This window comes from Branchiostoma lanceolatum, chromosome 14, assembly GCF_035083965.1.
Source record: "Branchiostoma lanceolatum isolate klBraLanc5 chromosome 14, klBraLanc5.hap2, whole genome shotgun sequence".
Classification (NCBI taxonomy): Eukaryota; Metazoa; Chordata; class Leptocardii; order Amphioxiformes; family Branchiostomatidae; genus Branchiostoma; species Branchiostoma lanceolatum.
Genome location: NC_089735.1, coordinates 13,894,727 through 13,913,951, shown reverse-complemented (window position 1 = coordinate 13,913,951; position 19,225 = coordinate 13,894,727). Strand labels below are relative to the sequence as shown.

Genomic DNA, 19,225 nt, shown 5'->3' with positions numbered 1-19,225 from the left:
ACACACACACACACTTTACACACACACTGACACAAAATGCACACATGTACACTGACACAAAATGCACACACTAACACAAACAACCCCGCACACACAATACACATGCACACACCAAAAAAAAACGAAAACAAAGGACGAAAGTGACCACATCTCGTAGTATGATCTGAAATTTTCAAATGAATTAAATCAATTTTCTTTTGCTGTGTCCATGCGAAGCCTTTCAATTTCAACAGCACAAAAAGTAAGTGGATTGTGGAAAATATACACAAGTATAAGCTTCATCGGGGAAACATATTCGGCTGGAGTCCATTATTAGATTGCTTTTCCATAATGAAACTGCTGCTTGTTACATTCTCTTATGCCACCCGACTGTATGATATGTACAGAATATAAAAGGACTGAGTACCTTTTGAAAAAGATTATGTCAGTATATAATTTTTTCACTTATTATCGTTACTATTTTTTGCGTTTGCACTGTATGTCTTGGATGTAAAACATGAAATAAATTGTGTTTAAAAGTTTACACAATTTCAACGGTGATTTGCATATCTAAAGAAAGGGTTTATTTGAGGTATACAACTGTATTATATCCAGTAGTTTGTTGTTTCTTTTTTTGTGGCACCGCTGTACATAAAGCTCAACTGGTAGTAGCCTCACAGTTGAGCTCCTGGTTCCAATTAGTTTTCTAACTGGAAAACCCCGGTTCAACTCTAGGCAGGACATCTCGGCTGGTGCTACACCCGTCTTTCGGAAGGGACGTAAAATGTGGGTCCCGTACGTGTTCGAGGAGATGCCTCGAGCACGTTAAAGGGGAAGGACTAGTAACCACTCCCTGGAAGAACATACCCTGCAATTGAAACAGCAAGGAAACTTGCTGCCATATGTGCCACAGCAACCCCTTCCTGTAAAACATGTACCTATCTGAGGAGAGTTACTCAGGCTTTTCCCAGAAGTTTTTTGACATTACCTCATTTTTGCCACCTGGACAAACTTACTTTAATGGTTCTAGAAAAAAATAGCATAGCCATGTCTACTCGCCGTAAATATCACAATGCCCCTACACCCGTCTAATATTTACTATCAGTCCCGGGATCTTATCGTGTGGCCAATGAGAAAGGTCCGTTTGCATATCGGTCAGAGGTCTTGTTTGCGTTACCTTTAGCACTACTTTGCAGTAATATACCACCCAGGAAAACATTCTACTCAAATATTTCTCTTTCTTCGTCAGGTGTGGAAAACCAGTCAAGTAGGTGTGTGTAGTATGGTATTGCGAGAATATGTTTTGAATGAAATATCGGTCTGTCTACTTGCCAGAAGAAATACCGTTAAATTGTACAGCAAGGCATTGAACCTATAAGAAATAGTCAGGTAACGTTACAGGTACAGTGGTTTAGGTACAGGTACGGACTTGAACCTAAACAAGTCTGGCCAATCATTTGTAATTCATACATGCAGCCAACCGTTTCCTCTAGCGATCTGTTGTCGTAATTGTATGATATTTACGTTGTTATCTTTGAGGGCCATCTTAACTACAAAATAGTGTCCACTAGTGTATAAACAAAACACGTTCAGCTTCTCGTTCCGGCAAGATGAGAAGGCATTTCTGCCCGCCATATTGGATCGTCATATTATTTTTTGTTGGGGTCCGCATGGTAAAGCCTTCTATATACCTTTTTTTTTAAGTACTGTGATTGTACATAATTATGTTCATTATCATGTATAAGCAGCGACACCTGTGCTGCATTGCTATGTGAACCAGTCAGAATTGCCTTGAAGAAGGTGACAGATGGTCACCGAAACGTCCCTGGAATAAATCTCTTGGTTGTGTAAAAAGACTCTTTTTATTCGATAAAGATTGATGTTGTATTGTTGGTTTAGCACATGCGGACCATCATGAAGCTGTATCAGTATCTGCCTGTCCTGTGGTTGGTCACGGCTGTTGGCTGGAGTCTGTCCTGTCCACAGTACTGCGACTGTTTTCCCGGGGAGGACAACAACACCACGATCGTCACATGCCGCGGAGGAAACATCACCGCAGTGCCTACCAACTTCCCAACCAACACAACCTACCTGGACATAGGTAAACATACATTACTGTATACATCTGCGTACTCGGATTTTGTCCTTGTCAACACCCACCCCACCACGTACGCGTACGCCAGCCTTCTTAGTCCCTCATATTTACGTCCATATTCTTGTAGTTATAGTTTTCAGAATAGAATAGAATAGAATAGACTAGTTTAGCATTCATTGTATTGATTGCCTTGTCATTGTTGTCATACATTGTGCCATGTACAATTGTCGAGCAATAAAGTTCATTCAAAGCTATAGGTAGGCAGGCAGGCAGGCAGGCATGAATACATCGAGGTTAACTATCTGAATCTGTTAATAGATGTAGGACGATTAGATGTAAGATACCAATAATATTGTGTAACCCAAATATCGTTCGTCCATACCCTTGTAGTGCCTAGCGGCACATAGGGCAGAAAGATTCCTTGCTGTTTCTGTAGCAGGGTATATTTTTACCGGGAAGGATTGCTAGGCCTTCCCCTTTAACGTGCTCGAGGCACCTCATAGAACACGGGACCCCTATTTTACGTCCCTTCCGAAAGCTGGGTGCAGCCCCAACCGAGATGTCTTGACTCAGGATTGAACCAGGATCACCCAGCTAGCAAGTAATGCAGGAGCTCAACTGTAAGGCTGCTATAGGAATATCCCTGTAACCCAAATATACTGTCCTTTCATTTGTTGGTTCGCATAGTAATTATTACATATCTTTTTTCTTTTTTTTTTCAAAACCGTTTTCAGAATTCACCAACATCACTATGTTAAAAAAAGATGATTTCCTTCACCTGCCTGTGCTGACGTCCCTACGCATCTTCTGGAACGTGAGACTGGCGACGTTGGACGTGAAGACGTTCGCTACTGTCCCCACCGTCACCGACCTCAGCGTCACCAACTCTTCATTCACCAGATTCCCTTCCGGCATGCTGCGCGGTCTGCCCAATCTAAAATCGTTTGACGGCAACCATAACCTACTGGAGGCCGTTCAGTCAGGACTGTTTACTGATCACCCTACTCTTGAAATGATTAACCTTTATCAGAACAATATTTCCCACCTCGAGCCAGGAGCATTTTCAGGCATGCCTCATCTGAAGAACGTAATGTTGATGAACAACAAGCTTACCTCTCTTTCTCAAACAGCATTTTCTGGATCCTCCAACATCCAATCCTTGACTCTGAGCTTCAATACCATCAGTAGGATAGATAAAGATACATTTGTCGGGTGGAATCAACTTGAGTCTGTGGATTTGGAGCAGAACACACTCGCTAATATTGACGGCGTATTTGTTGACTTGCCTGATTTGAAGATGCTCACGCTCACCAGCAACCGTTTGCAGTCTGTCAGCAACATGACATTTGGTAATCTCCCCTCTCTTGAAAACGTATACCTTGACAAGAACGAGATCTCTGTGTTGGAGAAAGGGGTCCTCGGCCACCTGAAAGGTCTTAGACAGCTCAAACTCGGCTACAACAAGATTGAAGACATCTCGCTGGCAGGACTTACCTCTCTGACGGAACTTGACGTTCCGTATAATAGTCTAAAGAGTTTCCCATCCAACATGGCCGATGCAGCCCAGCTGGAAGTACTGTCGATGGAAAACAACCCTGTAGGGGAGCCTTTGCGTACCGGACAGCTCTCTGATCTTATCGGGTTAGTATTTCTTGTTTTTGGCGACGCCTCAGGGGGGGAGCCTATTGTATAGTACTGCTTTCGGTTTGCCAAATATTCTAGGATTTCCGCGAACGCATTCCCTAGGGAATTAGTTTTTGGCAACGCCTTGCAGGTATGGCCTTTTCTATAGCAAGGACGAATGCCACTGCATACGGCATAGAAAAGGCGCTAGTTATAGTATACACTTTTACAGCTGTTTATCGATGTTTGAAATAAACTTTCTGGATGTTGCAATATATACCCATCCATCACAGCTGTTCCTAAACGTCTTAAACGTTTTTTGTTTTTGTTATCATGAATGACATGCTTAGACTGGCTCTTCTTTTTTTGTCATGAGAAAGTTTGATATTGAAAGGTAAATAAGTCACAGCTTTAAAGAAGATGTCTGGATTTTTGCAAAAAGCAGCAACAACAATATATTTGATTGATTTTTCTTAGAAGCTTTGCTTCATTCAATAAAAAAATTAAATGCTTGACATGTTACTAACGCATAATTCGAGTTATTTTAGCTGCATCTTTGAAGCTTCGAAAGACTAACATAGTAAGGATAAAGAAAGGACACAGAGACAAGGCTTAGCTTTCCGTACACTGGGCACGGGAGACTTTAAAGACGGACTGACTATGACTACGTGATACTGGCTATGCTGACATCAGTCTTAACTGAGGTTCCCTGCTGCTTCTCTGACTGAACATGTTAACATTGCCGTTAGCATGTTAACATGTTTTTATATTCTGTCTTAACAGACAAACCTCAACAGACAGATCTCCGTAGATCGCCTATTGAGCTTCACTGTATAGCAGACTAAACCTTAAAACCTGGCATACTATTTACTCTATTTGGCCGATTTCTACTATTTTCCCAGCGATCGCGCGGAGCCTGGTAGAGGCTAAAAAAATTACCTGCTAACTCCACAGAACTTTGGTTACTTCATCTTTCTGTGAATGCCTTTGTAGTCCACTTCAGTAAAGAATATCACAAAGGAAAACACATTTTTGGGAATCATGGCACAACAATAACAGAAAACTGTGTCAGTAATTACAAGATTAAGTGTTCCGAGTTGATCAGGTGTTGCACTAGTACTCGTATCTTCTTGCAAGTTGGTGAGAGCGTGCAATCGTATCACAGCTTTCGTGCACACTGATTATTACAATATTCGTTTGGGGTTTTCAATTTAATTTGTGTACATCCACCCCTAGCCTGTGTTTACAGAAGCTCTCCCTGGCGGAGGTTAATGACCCCCTCTTGGGAGCGGTATCGTCGGGCCGGCCGCTAGGAGCGCGAAGTAGTCAGGCTACATCCACCCCAGGTTTGTTTAGAACCGTCATCAATAACCTTGTGTACGATTTTGATATGCATATACAATAGATTACTACTATATACACACAATATACATAATGAAATAGACAATATATTAGTATATCCGTGGTATAAACATGTTCAAGTCGGTCCTTAATATTTATTTCTAACTGGCGTCAGGTTTTGTCTCGCTGTAGCAACGGTTGTAGCAACGCAATCTATTGGCTTCACATCGTGGCTCTGCTACAGATCTGGTTCTTTCTCGTTCCCTTCTTTTTGTCGACGACGCTTGTTGTGTGGCTCCCCTCGTGATCGGTTCCGACGTTACGGACGCACGGACGTCTGTTATGGATTCCCCTGGATGCAGCTCGTCTCACCGACATCCAGTAGAAGGTCTCGGTCTGCCGACCTCCCCTACATAGGTATCTCTGTGTAGAATGTGGCAGGAACATCTCGTCGTCATCGCTCTCGTCCCGTAAGCTAGGTCGGCCTGTGCAAGTATAAAGACGGAAACAGTCGGTGGAGCTGGCGACCACAGCGGTTTGATCTGATTTCTAGCTACCAAAATCGGTTAACAAACTGTTTAAAAGAAGCTATGGCAGCCATCCTTAGTATCCCTACAAATATTCCATTGTGTGAAACCGTCAAATTATGAAATCTTTAAAACTCTATCGGCACTTATATGCTTATGAAATCACAATAATTGACTATTCCAAAATTACCCAAATAAATTTTCATCGTCGTTGTTCGGCTGCATGTGTTTTACGTGAACTAAGTCGCCATTTAGATGGTCGTTACAGCACTTATGTTGCAGAATCTTACATTCAGGAGCTGCTGTAGAAAAAAAACACAGCGAACAAAGATTAATATTGTAATACTCTTCTTTTGTCTTTATTGCCTATACATACCAAACAGAAAACACTGTAGAACACCGTGTAACCAACCAGTTCCTAGAATTTTTTTCCATGACAACCATATTCAACATATAAACATGTATGGATGTCTATCAGTTTTATCTAGATAAAATTTCTACGTTGCGTTGTTGAACTCTACACTTGAAAGCATCTCCAATACAAAGGCTAGGCACGTCCTTTATATTTGACATGTTAAATTAATTTGTCTGCTAGAAGTTTCTCGTTATACGTGATCTTATCCACTTACACAAATAAATAAATAATATTTCTGCAACTTCGAAAAATCAAGGCACATCCACTATCCATGAGTTACTGAACTGTTGCCATATTGGGATATTTGTGTCGGCTGAGATATAAACAGGATATCTATGAATCTGTAAGTTTGCAAGAAATATCTCAATGTCGAAAAAATCAAGACAGTCATCACCTCTCTTTTAAATCGTATTAGAAGTTTGCACAAATTAAACAACAGGTCAAGAAACCATTTCTTGGCAGGTAAAGTCTAACACGGTAAAATTCAAACGAATTATAATCAGGTATATGGTGGACAAAGGGTGCTACCAAATCAGTTTCCACTACGCAGTGTGCAAGGCATTTAGAAGGCATGTCGTTTGTAACCACTGTGTTCGAAAATAGAATTAATGTAGACTGTTATTACTCCACGAAATAACGGGGTGATCAAACACAGAAACGGCAGAGTCTATGTGTGTACAGAAACACATGCTCCGTGCAAAAGGTTGAGACCTAAAATTGTACTGACCTTTAGACCGCTGTCTTCGCTGTCGGTCTGTCCAGCTCTTTGTCGAAAAGGTGTGGGCCGTTTACTGGCCTTGTCCTCGGCTTCATACGGCTGCTGGTCGATATTAAGTCCACGGATGCCGCAGGTGCCCGCCTTTTCTTCTCATCTTCGCTATCTTGAGAAGTGCCGAGCCACTAGGCCTTCCCCTTTTTGTTCATGGTGGCCTGGTTTTCGGAATCAAACCCAGAGTGACGATGACTTTTGAACAATGGATCAAACTTCACAATGGCCACATGGCATCCTAAAAGCTTGATTAATTGGTCAACCGCCGTCGGCTCTGCCCTGTTGCGTGCTGCTGGTCAGCGGTTGGTTACGCCCTGCTGTGAGTTACGCCCAGCTGTCGGCAGTTGGTTGCGTCCTGCTGTGAGTTACGCCCCGCTGCCAGCGATTGGTTGCGCCCTGCTGTGAGTTACGCCCCGCTGTGGCCGATTGGTTGCGCCCTGCTGTGGGCGGTCTAGAAAGTCCAGCCCTAATACCAGTATCCCACCTGGATGCCAGATGGTAATACACACAAAGACCGAGAGAGAAACTCATGTTCCGCTTTCAAACCAAAGGTCTAACTGAGGGGATTTGTAATAAAAAATCATTGCAATTCGCTGACATGTTGTCATGTCCTGGAGCTAGCTCAGTAGCTGGCCTGTTCAGGTCCTGAAAGAATTCTGGCATCCAGGCTATATAGGAATGCTTTCTTTTTGCATACCCCAACCGGTTTTTGTTGTGTTTCTAATGCTGTGTAGTAAGTGTGTGTCTGTGTTCTTCCACATACTAGTTCATATTCTGGCAAACATAACTCATGACATGCAAGAAGCTACGGATAAAGCACGTTAAAATTATTAACCTTTCTCCACAATCTCTGTGTTGATGTTGGTAAGCTAAGATTATAGACATCTCAAATCTGTGTACGCCATGGATAATTATCTACAAAGCAAAGACTTAGACATAAAATTATCTATATATAAACGCAGAGTAAGCGCACATACATTAGAAGTAGAAAGGGGTAGATACAGACGGTTACCTGTTAACGAGAGAATATGTGAACAATGCACAGGAAAAGCGGTGGAAGATGAAATGCACTTTATTTGCCATTGCCCACATTACAGCACCGAAAGAGACAAACTATTTAACCTAGTCAGCAAAATTGTTCTCAGCTTTCAATATCGCACAGACCTACAAAAACTGCCTTTCTGTTAACACCGACCAATGCATATATCTCCCAAAACGTAGGAAATTTCATATTCCACTGCACACAAAAAATAAATCAAACCCAATAGCAACCGTTTAGATTAGAAGTAGCTCTAGTTGACGACTTTTACTTTGTGTTTATTTCATTACTGTGTTATTATTATTACCATCATCTCATTTCAATGTATTCTTGCAATTAGCCTCCAGGCATGAATTTGCAATAAACTTATTATCATTTTTATTATTATTAATCACGTTATATAATTTATCACGTTTATAATTTATCAGGTTCACTATTCAGAATGTCTGATCGGTAAAACAACTTTTAAACACTAACTGTGCGACGTGTCAGCAGTTGACCCTGATCATAAGCTCTCCTCTCCGAAAATTTCGCCAAATTCATCCTGCGTTATTTCTTCCGTGAACGTTTCTGCTTCTTTTATTGCGTTCTGTTCGTATGTGGTCTTACAAACAGGTAGCACACGGAGGATTTCAGGCCGCAACAGCCAAAAGATATTCTGGTGTGGAAACAGTAAAACTTCAGAAAAGTGTTATGGAATTCGTTCATAGCAGGGGCGCAGAAAAGTTCTTTACTACAGAGCACTGTGCATGTTTTGATAGACAAGTTCTGTAACCAAGAACTCTTAAGAGGGCAATGTCATAATTTGGTTTCCGTAATAAGAGTTGGACTTAAAAACGCACATGTAGTGAATAGATAGCAAATATAGAAAATATCTTATTCTCCTATGGAACTAAAGTTGAGTGCGCACATGTGCTTGTACGCGAAAGTTTGTACATATCCCTCCGCCGCTGGAGTCAGCTGTATTAAATGCAGTGCTATTAGTGTACCATTAAATAAATGACAGAAAAATAAACGTCGCCGAGAATGTTATGCTTTGGGTAGCCTTTATACGTAAGTATGTCTACGTATGTGTGTATGTATATGTGTGTGAACAGCATACTTAGGACAAGTTCTGTTATTTGAGTGAACTGGAACATAGGGCTTATGGAACGTTGGGATTTCGAAACAGAGAGATTTCGGAACATAGTAATTTCGGAACATAGGGCGTTCACCGATGTAAACATGCAGGTCTTGAAGACTAAGTCATCGATCTCAGTACGAGTATATAACGTTACAGCACGATAGATTATGAAAAAGTTGTGTTACCAACCGATTAAAATTTGTCACAAACTGATGCCAAAGTTGAGCCTTTGCTTTTTTTATTACCTGTTTGGCAAGCGATTTAATTCTGTAAAAGGAAACAGTAATTTTTCAAGGAACTTACCACGAGGGGGCAGATCTATGAGATCGACGCCATCGGGCTCGAGTTGACTGCATCCCGCGGTGGCTTCTGTGTCGCTCCCGGTGGCATCAGGGTGGGCTGGCTACTTCATTTGAGCTTGCAGTATGCATGCTAAAATGTTCTGAGTGGACGTAACTTCATCAAGACCTGACCTATGTAAAAATGTAAGCGACAAAGCGTTTGGGACGCCGTCCCTGCGCGTCCCAAGTCGTTCCAAACGGGCAAGGCGCGTTTTTGGCCGCCTCGTCCTCGTCCTCGTCGGACTAAGGCCAAGAGTATATACGTACATATATATATATATATATATCTCCTTCGTCTTTTATCTTCTAGTCTACTGATATTTGAACGTTGGGGCACCACACAAGATCTGGCAAATAGTTTTCTTCACCCTTCTCGATTTTCTCCGATACCATCCTCCCATCTTTTCCGTTGTCTACTCTCCGTTCTTCCTCACTGGACGATTTCTTGCATTATAGCTCATGGCTAGTCCCGATAACTCAGTGACACGTGGCCGTACCACCTTTTCTTTATTGACATTCACTGTGTTAAGGAGGTCTCCGTACGTTTTCAGTGCTACATGGTTGCGTACGAAGCAGGGACAGTATCAGGAAGATAATATGCATGTGTTTTACCTTTGCCAAAACGATTATGTTTCTGATAGCGTTTGCAAGTCTGTGTGTACGTGTGTGTGTGTGCGTGTGTTGATGAACAGCATAACTCGAAAAGGCTGAGATGGATTGGATTGATAATTGGTACGGGGTGGGTCTTGATGAGACGTGCACATGATTATTATCTCCATGAAAAATGGAGATATATTATCTCCATGAAAAATGGAGATATATTATCTCCATAAAAAATGAGATATAGTTTTGTGTGTGTGTGTGTGTGTGTGTGTGTGTGTGTGTGTGTGTGTGTGTGTGTGTGTGTGTGTGTGTGTGTGTGTGTGTGTGTTTCCGGACTACTGTAGTCAGCATAACTCAAGAACCTCTTGGTGGATTACAATGATATTTGGTATGTAGGCAGGTGTAGGGAAGCCGAAATTCAAGGTAGATTTGTAACGGTACTACAGCGTAACGTCTTGTTTTGAAATCACGTGCTCTTGACATGTCATGGTCGTGATTTTTGAGTGCTATATAGCTCATAGCAGACTTTGAAAGAAAATAACTCTGCGTATCCATGCTTTCTGGTATGAAGATAGTTCAAATGATGTTTTAGTTCATTATGTTGTGATTATGCATTTCAGAATCTAATTTGCATGATTACTGAGAAACTTTGCAAACCCGCTGCGTTCAATGATTGGACCATCCAAACATGTGATATGTTACTGAGAAAGATAGGGACATGTATAGATGCAAAATTATCACAGTGGAGACTTAATTTGCATAATTAAGTTGAAAATACTATTGTTCCACATTTCTAATTAACGGAAACTTTATATTTGTGGCACTTGAATGTTTGGTGAAGGTTAACATAGTAAGATATAAATCATGCAAATGAGGACATACTTTGCATAATCCTCACGTCGCCGGTGTGTTTTTTAAACACCACTCTTGTTGTTTGTTTGTTTGTTTGTTTGTTTGTTTGTTTGTTTGTATTGCCTACCCGGTAAACCACCTCATGGCGTAACACAGCCGGTGTGTGCTGAAGAGTACAACTAAACAGGTCACACTGATTTGATAATTCACCGCATCCAGAAACTGATGTGAGCGAGACATTTGTGGATGCCGTCCCAGACCCTGATTATCTCCATGAAAAAAGGCTTTTTCATGAGATACTGTTTTGCTTGCGTTTGGTGTCTGTGTGTATGTATGTGTCACCGGACGCTTAAAGTCGCCATAACTGTAGAACCTGTACATGGATTGAAATGATTTTTGGTATGTGGATGGGTGTCAGGTGGAGGAAGGTCAAGGTCGATTTTGGGCTTCCTGGCATGTGTGACTGGAACTGCAATGGCGTATTTGTTAAAATCTTAAATGTAGAAGAACTGAAGAGTGGATGGACAGATCGTCATGTTCTTTGGTACACAGGTAGGTTAGACCAAGTTGTACACACTTTAGTGCAAACTATGCAAATGAGACCGAATTTGCATAAGTTAGGAAGTAAATCGTTTGCATGTGTGTCGTCGGATGCTTAAAGTCAGCATAACTGTAGAACGTGTAGATGGATTGTAATGATATTTGGTATGTGGGTATGCGCTGGGAGGAGAATGGTCAAGGTCGATTTTGGGCCCCCTGGTTTGTGTCCCTGGAACTGCAATGGCCTATTTGTAAAAATGTTCTAAAGGGGTTTAACTGAAGAGAGGAACAACAGATTTTCATGTTATTTGGTACGCTGGTAGGTTGGACGGAGATGTACACACTGAAGTGCAAATCATGCGCAGTTATTGTGTTTGTGTGTGTGTGCGCGTGTGTGTATGTTTGTGTCACCGTGTTTGTATGTATGTGTCACCGGACGCTTAAAATCAGCATAACTGAAGAACGTGTGGATGGATTGAAATGATATTTGGTATGTGGGTAGGTGCTGGGAGGAGAAAGGTCAAGGTCGATTTTGGGGCCCCTGGTATGTGTCACTGGAACTGCAATGGCGTGTTTGTAAATATTTTCAAAGGAGAATAACTGAAGAAAGGAGCGACAGATTTTCATGTTATTTGATACGCAAGTGGGTTGGGCAGAGATGTACAAACTGAAGTGGTAATTATGCAAATTTGGACTGAATTTGCATAAGTAATGAGGAATATCTACTTCTCCATTGTGGGTATGGGCTTTGAGGTCACACCTGTTGAATCCATTGGTCTCTTATCTAGGGCGAGTATTCCCCAATTCCCAACAGCTGGTGGTTCCGCTGCCCAAATCTAAGTAGATGTAAGGGTGGTAACTCTACTAATGGTATTGCAGAAAGTTATATGTACCTTTTGTTTCATAGTACGGATGTTATATTTAAAATGTAGGTACCTTTAGAACAGGTCAATACACCTGACAATAATTTATGCTAATGAGGACCTAATTCGCATAATTTATGCATAATCGTGTATTTCCCTAACCGTAAAAGCTGTGGCTGTCATATGTGAGATGTAGGTACCACTAGGAAAGGTGAATACACCTGGACATAAATTATGCTAATGAGGACCTCATTTGCATAATGTATGCAGAAACTTGTATTTCCCTTACCATAATAGCTGCAGATATCATATTTGAGATGTAGGTTCCTTCAGGAAAGGTTAACACACTTGTCCATGAATTATGCTAATGAGGACCTCATTTGCATATTTTATGCGTAAATGTGTATATCTCCTACCGTAAAGGCTATGGATGTCATATTTGAGATGTTGGTACCATTTGGAAAGGTAAAAAAGCCTGGCCATAAATTATGCTAATGAGGGCATCATTTGCATAATTTAGGCATATCCCTTGCCGTAAAGGCTACGGATGTCATATTTCAGATGTAGGTTATTTTAGGAAAGGTGAACACACATGGCCATAAATTATGCTAATGAATATCATTTGCATAATTTATTCATAAATGTGTATTTTCCTTACCGTTAAAGCTACGGATGTCATATTTTAGATGTAGGTACTTTTAGGGAAGGTGAATACACCTGTCCATAAAATATGCTGATGCGGACCTCATTTGTATAATTTAGGTATAACCTTGTATTTCCCTTACTGTAAAGGCTACGGATTTCATATTTGACATGTAGGTACCTTTATGAAAGGTCAGAAAACCTGGCCATAAATTATGCTAATGAGGAGATTTTGCATAATATATGCATAACCCTTACTTTAAAAGCTACTGATGATATATTTCAGATGTAGGTACCTTTAGGAAAGCTGAACACACCTGACCATGCTAATACAGACCTTGTTTGCATAATTTATGCAGAAACTTCAGGATTCCCTTACACTACAGTAAATGCTAAGGGCGTCATATTTGAGGTGTAGGTAACGGGAGGGGAATATCCTGCATTTTCCCGAAAATGTTGCCTTTCTAGGTTCTATTACGTGGATATCCTCTGGCACACAAAACAAAACAACCAGCGACAACAACAAATAACTAGGGAAAATAAACACATCTCATATAAAAACAAATTTCATGGAGATTTTGGGTCTTCGGACTCTTGTTTCATTATGAAGGGAGTTTTCTTCGCACTCTTGCGTCTATTTTTGGGTGCCGGGAGGACATAATCAAATCAGTGTGACCTGATCAAGTATGACGTCCGTTGTAGACGTATGTAAAGACACTTCATGGGTCAAATGAAAAGGTCAACAGCGGGCATTTAATGCTGATAAGTTTGCATGATCCTGTTTCATATCTGACCAATTGATGGAACCAGAATCCTCCTTAAGCTGTCGTTTTCATTTCATCATGTTTTCTTCACTCTCCTTTTAAATCACATGTACTTTCGAACATCAGACAGTTTTTTCTCACCTCTGAGTGTTTGTTTGTGACGGTGGTGTTTGGCCACACCTCCGCAATTGCCGTTTGAATACTAAATGCAGAAAGGTTCGCGGTGGTTTTATGTTCGCGGTTTTTGCAGTAAGCTCTTCGCCGCGAACTTAAAACCACCGCGAAGTCTTTTTGCCCTCCTACCACCTTGTCTTTTCTTGTCTCAAACGCAACCTTAAAAGCACCACGAACAATCAATTTTCTCCCTACCGCGAAATTACAACCATGCGAACTTAAATGCATTTACAGTACAGTACTAAGGCACGTCAGTGACACTAACAGGAAGTTTTGTGTCAAAGTTGGTAGAAAGGTCCAAGAAAGGTGGCAGGAAATGGAATTTGAATCAGTCCATAGTTTAACAGAGGCGCCTCATGCAGTGTTTATCCATAGAGTTGAGACAACTTAGAGATTATTGAAACTAATTAAAAGCCTTCATGAGCAAAACAAATTTACAATAACTATTAACATTTAACGAAAGTATACGATTTTGTAGTGTTTTTTTAATTGTGTTTTAAGTACGATTTCTCCTTTTATCATGACATCCAGGTTGCAGCGGCTTACCTTGGACAATGTGACCAGTTTGCAGGTAGCTGGTACTCTGGATCCCCAGGTCTTTTGTGGACTAGATCACTTGTATCTTATTTCTCTCAAACACAACAAACTGGTCAGCCTGTCGCCGGAAACCTTCACGTGCGTCCCACATCTTACGTATTTGTATCTCGACCACAATAACCTGACGGAGATAAAGCTTGGAACATTCAAAGGTTTGCAAAAGCTGACCGAACTGGATCTTTCGTGCAACCAGTTGAGTCGTATCTCTCCTGGTACTTTCAATGGTTTGGTGAAGCTTTTCTATCTGTCGCTTGGAGGAAATAACTTCACCAACATCTTACACGTGGTCCCAGCACTGGAAGGTTTGCCGTCCCTTGACACACCTGCGTTGAACGACAACTCTTTTGTATACGTCGGCCCAGACTCTTTTCCGGACAACATGGCGATTGACCTTCTGAATCTGTCAGGCAACAAGATTCGCATCATCGAAGAAGGCGCCTTGAACGCGCGGGCGTTCCCAAACATGACCAGAGTATGGCTAGATGAAGGCAACCCGTTGCATTTCCTGCCTGAAAAAATCATAGAGGGGCTTCCAAAGTTTCAAACTCTCACCGTTGGCGACGACCCGTTCAACTGCGACTGTCAACTGAGAGGCTTTGCCACATGGCTTCGCAAGCAGGTCAACCCACCTAATGTTTTCCTGGTCTGCAACAGCCCAGCGAGCTTGAAGGGCAAGTACCTCAAGGATGTTGCTTTGGAAGATCTGACCTGCAACAGCTGTGACCACGAAGAGGCGCCGTCTATTGACACAAGTGGTAGCGAGAACTATGTCGATGAAGGGCAAACCGCCATCTTGAACTGCAAGATATCAGGCTGTCCTGAAGCCGAGTTTTTCTGGACCACTCCAGTAGGTGCCATGTTGGCGGTGGGATCAGGGTTCCCTAGGATGGAGGTACAAACGAACGGTTCGGAGGACACAGGCGGCTACACTTGTACTGCCGTAAACTACCGTGGGAAGGATAGCAAGGAGACCTTTCTCAGAGTGGGCAATGAATGGTAGAAGTTTGAGTCAGAAAAGTCATTCTTCATCATTTCTAAGTGTGAATATCAACGATATCGGAACTAGTTAGCCCATAACCAGTTGAAAAAATGAAAATATGCACACATTGTAAATACCGTCTTGCTTGTCATTACTTTCACGCAAAATATAAACTAAAATCTTCCTCGCACTCGGAATGTCTGAATACAATATACTAGTATCCACAGTTATGCCTACCTGCCTACGTGCTCAGGCTAGAAACTGGCCCCTTGCTTTCCAGGAGGATCCTCCAAGCAGTCCTGTCCCTTGCCCTAGCCTCAACTTCCCGACTGTTTAAGCCCGTGCCCTTCACAATTTGGTCTTTCCATCTCTTCGGTGGTCTTCCCCGGGTCTGGGGGTGGCGAACTCCTGGCTGTAGGCTTTGTTGACTAGTGTTTGTTGGGGTCGTCTTATGACGTGTCCAATTCACCTCACCATACTAGAGATCCACAGTTATGTCATCCAAAAACATATCAGAAAAGATAAAAAGAACAAACACACACACAGACACAGACACAGACACACACACACACACACACACACACACACACACACACACACACACACACACACATACATACTCTCTCACACACACAGACACACAGACACAAACACACACACTCACACACACACACACACAGACACACACACACACATACATACACACTCTCTCACACACAGACAGACAGACAGACAGACACACACACACTCTCATACACACAGACAGACAGACAGACAGACAGACAGACACACACACACACACACACACACACACACACACACACATACATACATACACACTCTCACACACACACATACATACATACACACTCTCACACACACACACACACACACATACATACATACATACATACACACTCTCACACACACACACACACAGACAGACAGACACACACACACTCTCACACACAGACAGACAGACAGACAGACAGACAGACACACACACACACACACACACACACACACACACACACACACACACATACACACTCTCACACACATACACACTCTCACACACACACACACACACCGGTTCTTCTGATCATTGAAAAATGATTGACATTAATTAGTAAGAAAGCGTAAGATGGCTCAACGGCGCCTTGCATAATAAGGCATAAAGATGTTGTGTATCTGGTTACTCAACCGACCCCCGACCCTAGCAAAAACCTTCCGACCGTAACCTTTTTTTGGCCGACCTCTAGCAAGGGACATAACATTTTGATATGATATCTGAGTGAATTAAGATAGAATCCATGTAATGCAAATTTTCTAACAGACTTTATATATTGCACACTCTCTAAACAGATTAAGGCTTAGAACATTTGATGTACGAATGTGTAGTAAACATTGTACTTCTTTGTTCATTACTCGAATGTGCTTGTACGATGTATATCTGTACAATTACAAATCGTCTTTAAAATTCCATCGTCCTTATGTAATCAAGTTTTATTTGTTAAAGGCATCCAGAGCATTTTATTTGGCTTGAAAATTGGAAATATTCTAGTTGCTGTAATCTTTATGAAATTGTCATTTAATGCCACTGTTTACTACATTTGCGTGATGATTACATGTCACAAGCGCTCAAAAGCCACGCGAAAATAAGCTACACAATGACCCCTTTAGTTTCACGCGCCTAGTGTAATTAGATTGAAACAGAACTCAAAACGGTTTTTTCGTCGGTAATGGACCGTTCTCGTCGAACACCATATAGAACCCCCTGTTCTATTTGGAACACCTCCGTCAAAAACAGCGCTAGTGGGACAGAAATGACAAGCAGAAATGACAATGCATATCTGGGACAGATATCTCACTGCATTGGCTACATGAATACCCAAGAAAAAAACGAAATGAAAAAGAAAATATCTCGGGCACTCAAGGGGACGGAGCTTACGTAACACATTGCCAACTACTACCAAGTCCGTCTCTCATGTACTTGTGCGTTATTCCTGTGTTCGACTGGAACGGTCAGTTCTCTGCAAGTTCCGGCGACGGGACGTCACGTTCCAAGAAGTCGGAAAATTTGAGAACAAAAACGGCGGTGCTGACAGCGCTTGGATTTTTTTTGAGTGCTCAACACACAGCGACATCGCATCTTTGCTCCTTGAATATCGATATGTAATGGTATAGTGTTATTGAAACTTACTATGTGTAGAAATGGCTAAATATTATTCCATACATATATGATTATGTCCTGTAACTATCGATAGCCTTGTCTCACTACGATGAAACTTGACACAGTTTTAGAACTACCTAAAACACAATGAATAAAGGTGACTTAAGTTTTTCTACTGCTAGATTTTGCCTGTGACGTAACGGCCGTTCCCTTCGAACACCATATCGAACATATAGAACGCCCTGTTCTATTTGTAACACCTCCGTCAAAACAACGCTTGTAGGACTCGGCGCGGCTCATGCAACATTCGTGGAGGAGACAACTTCCAAACCATTTGATTGAAACATTTAGAATGTATACAATCCAAATCCTGGCCTATAAAACAATTTTGTACTTATACGTACACCTGAGATGCCATGTTTTTATAGATGCTTAGCTTTTCAATTACATCAAACGAGACTCTGTGTCAAGATTCTGCTGGTTTGATATTCAATGCAAGACCACGAAATTGGATTAAAGCACACGTGACAGACCGGAAGCGCTCAGTTTTCTATAGTCACTTCTTGTATCCATGGCAATACATACATCTCTTTGTTCCACAATATAGCATCTTGCGATGGTAACTCATCAAAGCATACTTTACAGTATTGCGGCACATTTCGGCCTTCTTTGTGTGTATCCTGGTGCGTTTCGGCAAAAGGTCGACCCGGAAGACCGATTTACTCGGTTGATACGCGAGAATCCATCCCTATTTTTACCGCGCCTGTGCGTCGGCTGAAAGTAGTGCGCCCGGAAGGAAGAGGGCACCGAAATTATACACTTTCCAAGCCAAGCGTCACCGCAAGGTTCTTCGCGACAACATCCAGGGTATCACTAAGCCGGCTATCCGTCGTCTTGCCCGTCGTGGCGGCGTGAAGCGCATCTCCGGGTTGATCTACGAGGAGACCCGAGGCGTTCTGAAGGTGTTCCTTGAGAATGTGATCCGCGACGCGGTGACCTACACCGAGCACGCCAAGCGCAAGACGGTGACCGCCATGGACGTTGTCTACGCTCTGAAACGCCAAGGCCGCACCCTGTACGGCTTCGGCGGCTAAAGCAGAATCTGACCATCGACAAACCCAGGCCCTTTTCAGGGCCACCCAAATCTCCCCAAAAGAGCTGTATCTTCTCACAACGAACACATGTACACACCTGACTCGAACAACGAGCATAATACCAAAGACAGACCCAAGCCGGTCATGCAAACACACAACAATGAACTAGTATGGTGGTCCCCACTGTTTTCTTTGTAGTGCTAGTGATAGTCTTGTTGAGAGATGTTCTGCAAATATGTGTGCACGGTTGGATACTAATAAATGCGTGTGAAGCGTAGTATATATGTTTTATTTTCTTGGTATACGTGTGAAGAATATGATTGAAGTGGCGTGTTTGGGAGTGTGTGTTATGTATCAAAGTTACTTATGATCTATATCTTGTCGAGCTCGTTCACGCGTAGTGAAGTTGCTTGGCTCAAATATGATATATCTGCGTCAACAAAAGTCCGGGAGTGTTCATCAATTCATGTGCGCTCGCTCGTTTCTCTGCATGCAAACGATCAGCCGTCGGCGTGGAGTCCAGGGCGTGCTTACTGAAAAGTATGGCAAATATCTCAATATCTGAGGGCCAGTGACCAGCCGCTTCCATCAAATTAGTAAGTTGGACATGTCCTCTTGTACAGAGACCGAGTCAGTATCAATTTTGATACTCGGGAAGGGAGAAATTCAGCCGTAAAGTTAGAAAAGAAACA

The 19,225-nt window shown here is 42.1% G+C and overlaps 1 protein-coding gene and 1 long non-coding RNA gene across 3 annotated transcripts; one reads left to right on the top strand and one right to left on the bottom strand.

Moving 5' to 3' along the window:
* The first annotated feature begins 1,881 nt into the window (after positions 1–1,881).
* On the top strand, positions 1,882–15,287 carry LOC136448756 (insulin-like growth factor-binding protein complex acid labile subunit). The gene is made up of 3 exons (XM_066448401.1): positions 1,882–2,080; positions 2,809–3,715; positions 14,222–15,287. Exons 1-3 carry the CDS (start codon positions 1,882–1,884, stop codon positions 15,285–15,287), a joined length of 2,172 nt encoding a protein of 723 aa, XP_066304498.1.
* LOC136448576 (uncharacterized) lies at positions 4,310–7,552 on the bottom strand. Of its 2 annotated transcripts, XR_010757899.1 has the most exons (3): positions 6,708–7,552; positions 5,756–5,867; positions 4,310–5,523 (listed from the first exon to the last, which is right to left on the bottom strand). It is a non-coding gene; the product is annotated as an uncharacterized lncRNA (long non-coding RNA). The 2 variants fall into 2 exon arrangements; XR_010757898.1 differs by having other exon boundaries at positions 5,756–7,552.
* Positions 15,288–19,225: the final 3,938 nt, after the last annotated feature.

What these genes read in the sequence shown, in the direction of transcription:
- LOC136448756 (XM_066448401.1), top strand. Translation starts at nt 1,882, where the DNA reads ATGCGGACCATCATGAAGCTGTATCAGTATCTGCCTGTCCTGTGGTTG. An exon ending in CACAACCTACCTGGACATAG is followed by an intron (nt 2,081 to 2,808) that starts GTAAACATACAT and finishes AACCGTTTTCAG; the next exon opens with AATTCACCAACATCACTATG. An exon ending in CAGCTCTCTGATCTTATCGG is followed by an intron (nt 3,716 to 14,221) that starts GTTAGTATTTCT and finishes CATGACATCCAG; the next exon opens with GTTGCAGCGGCTTACCTTGG.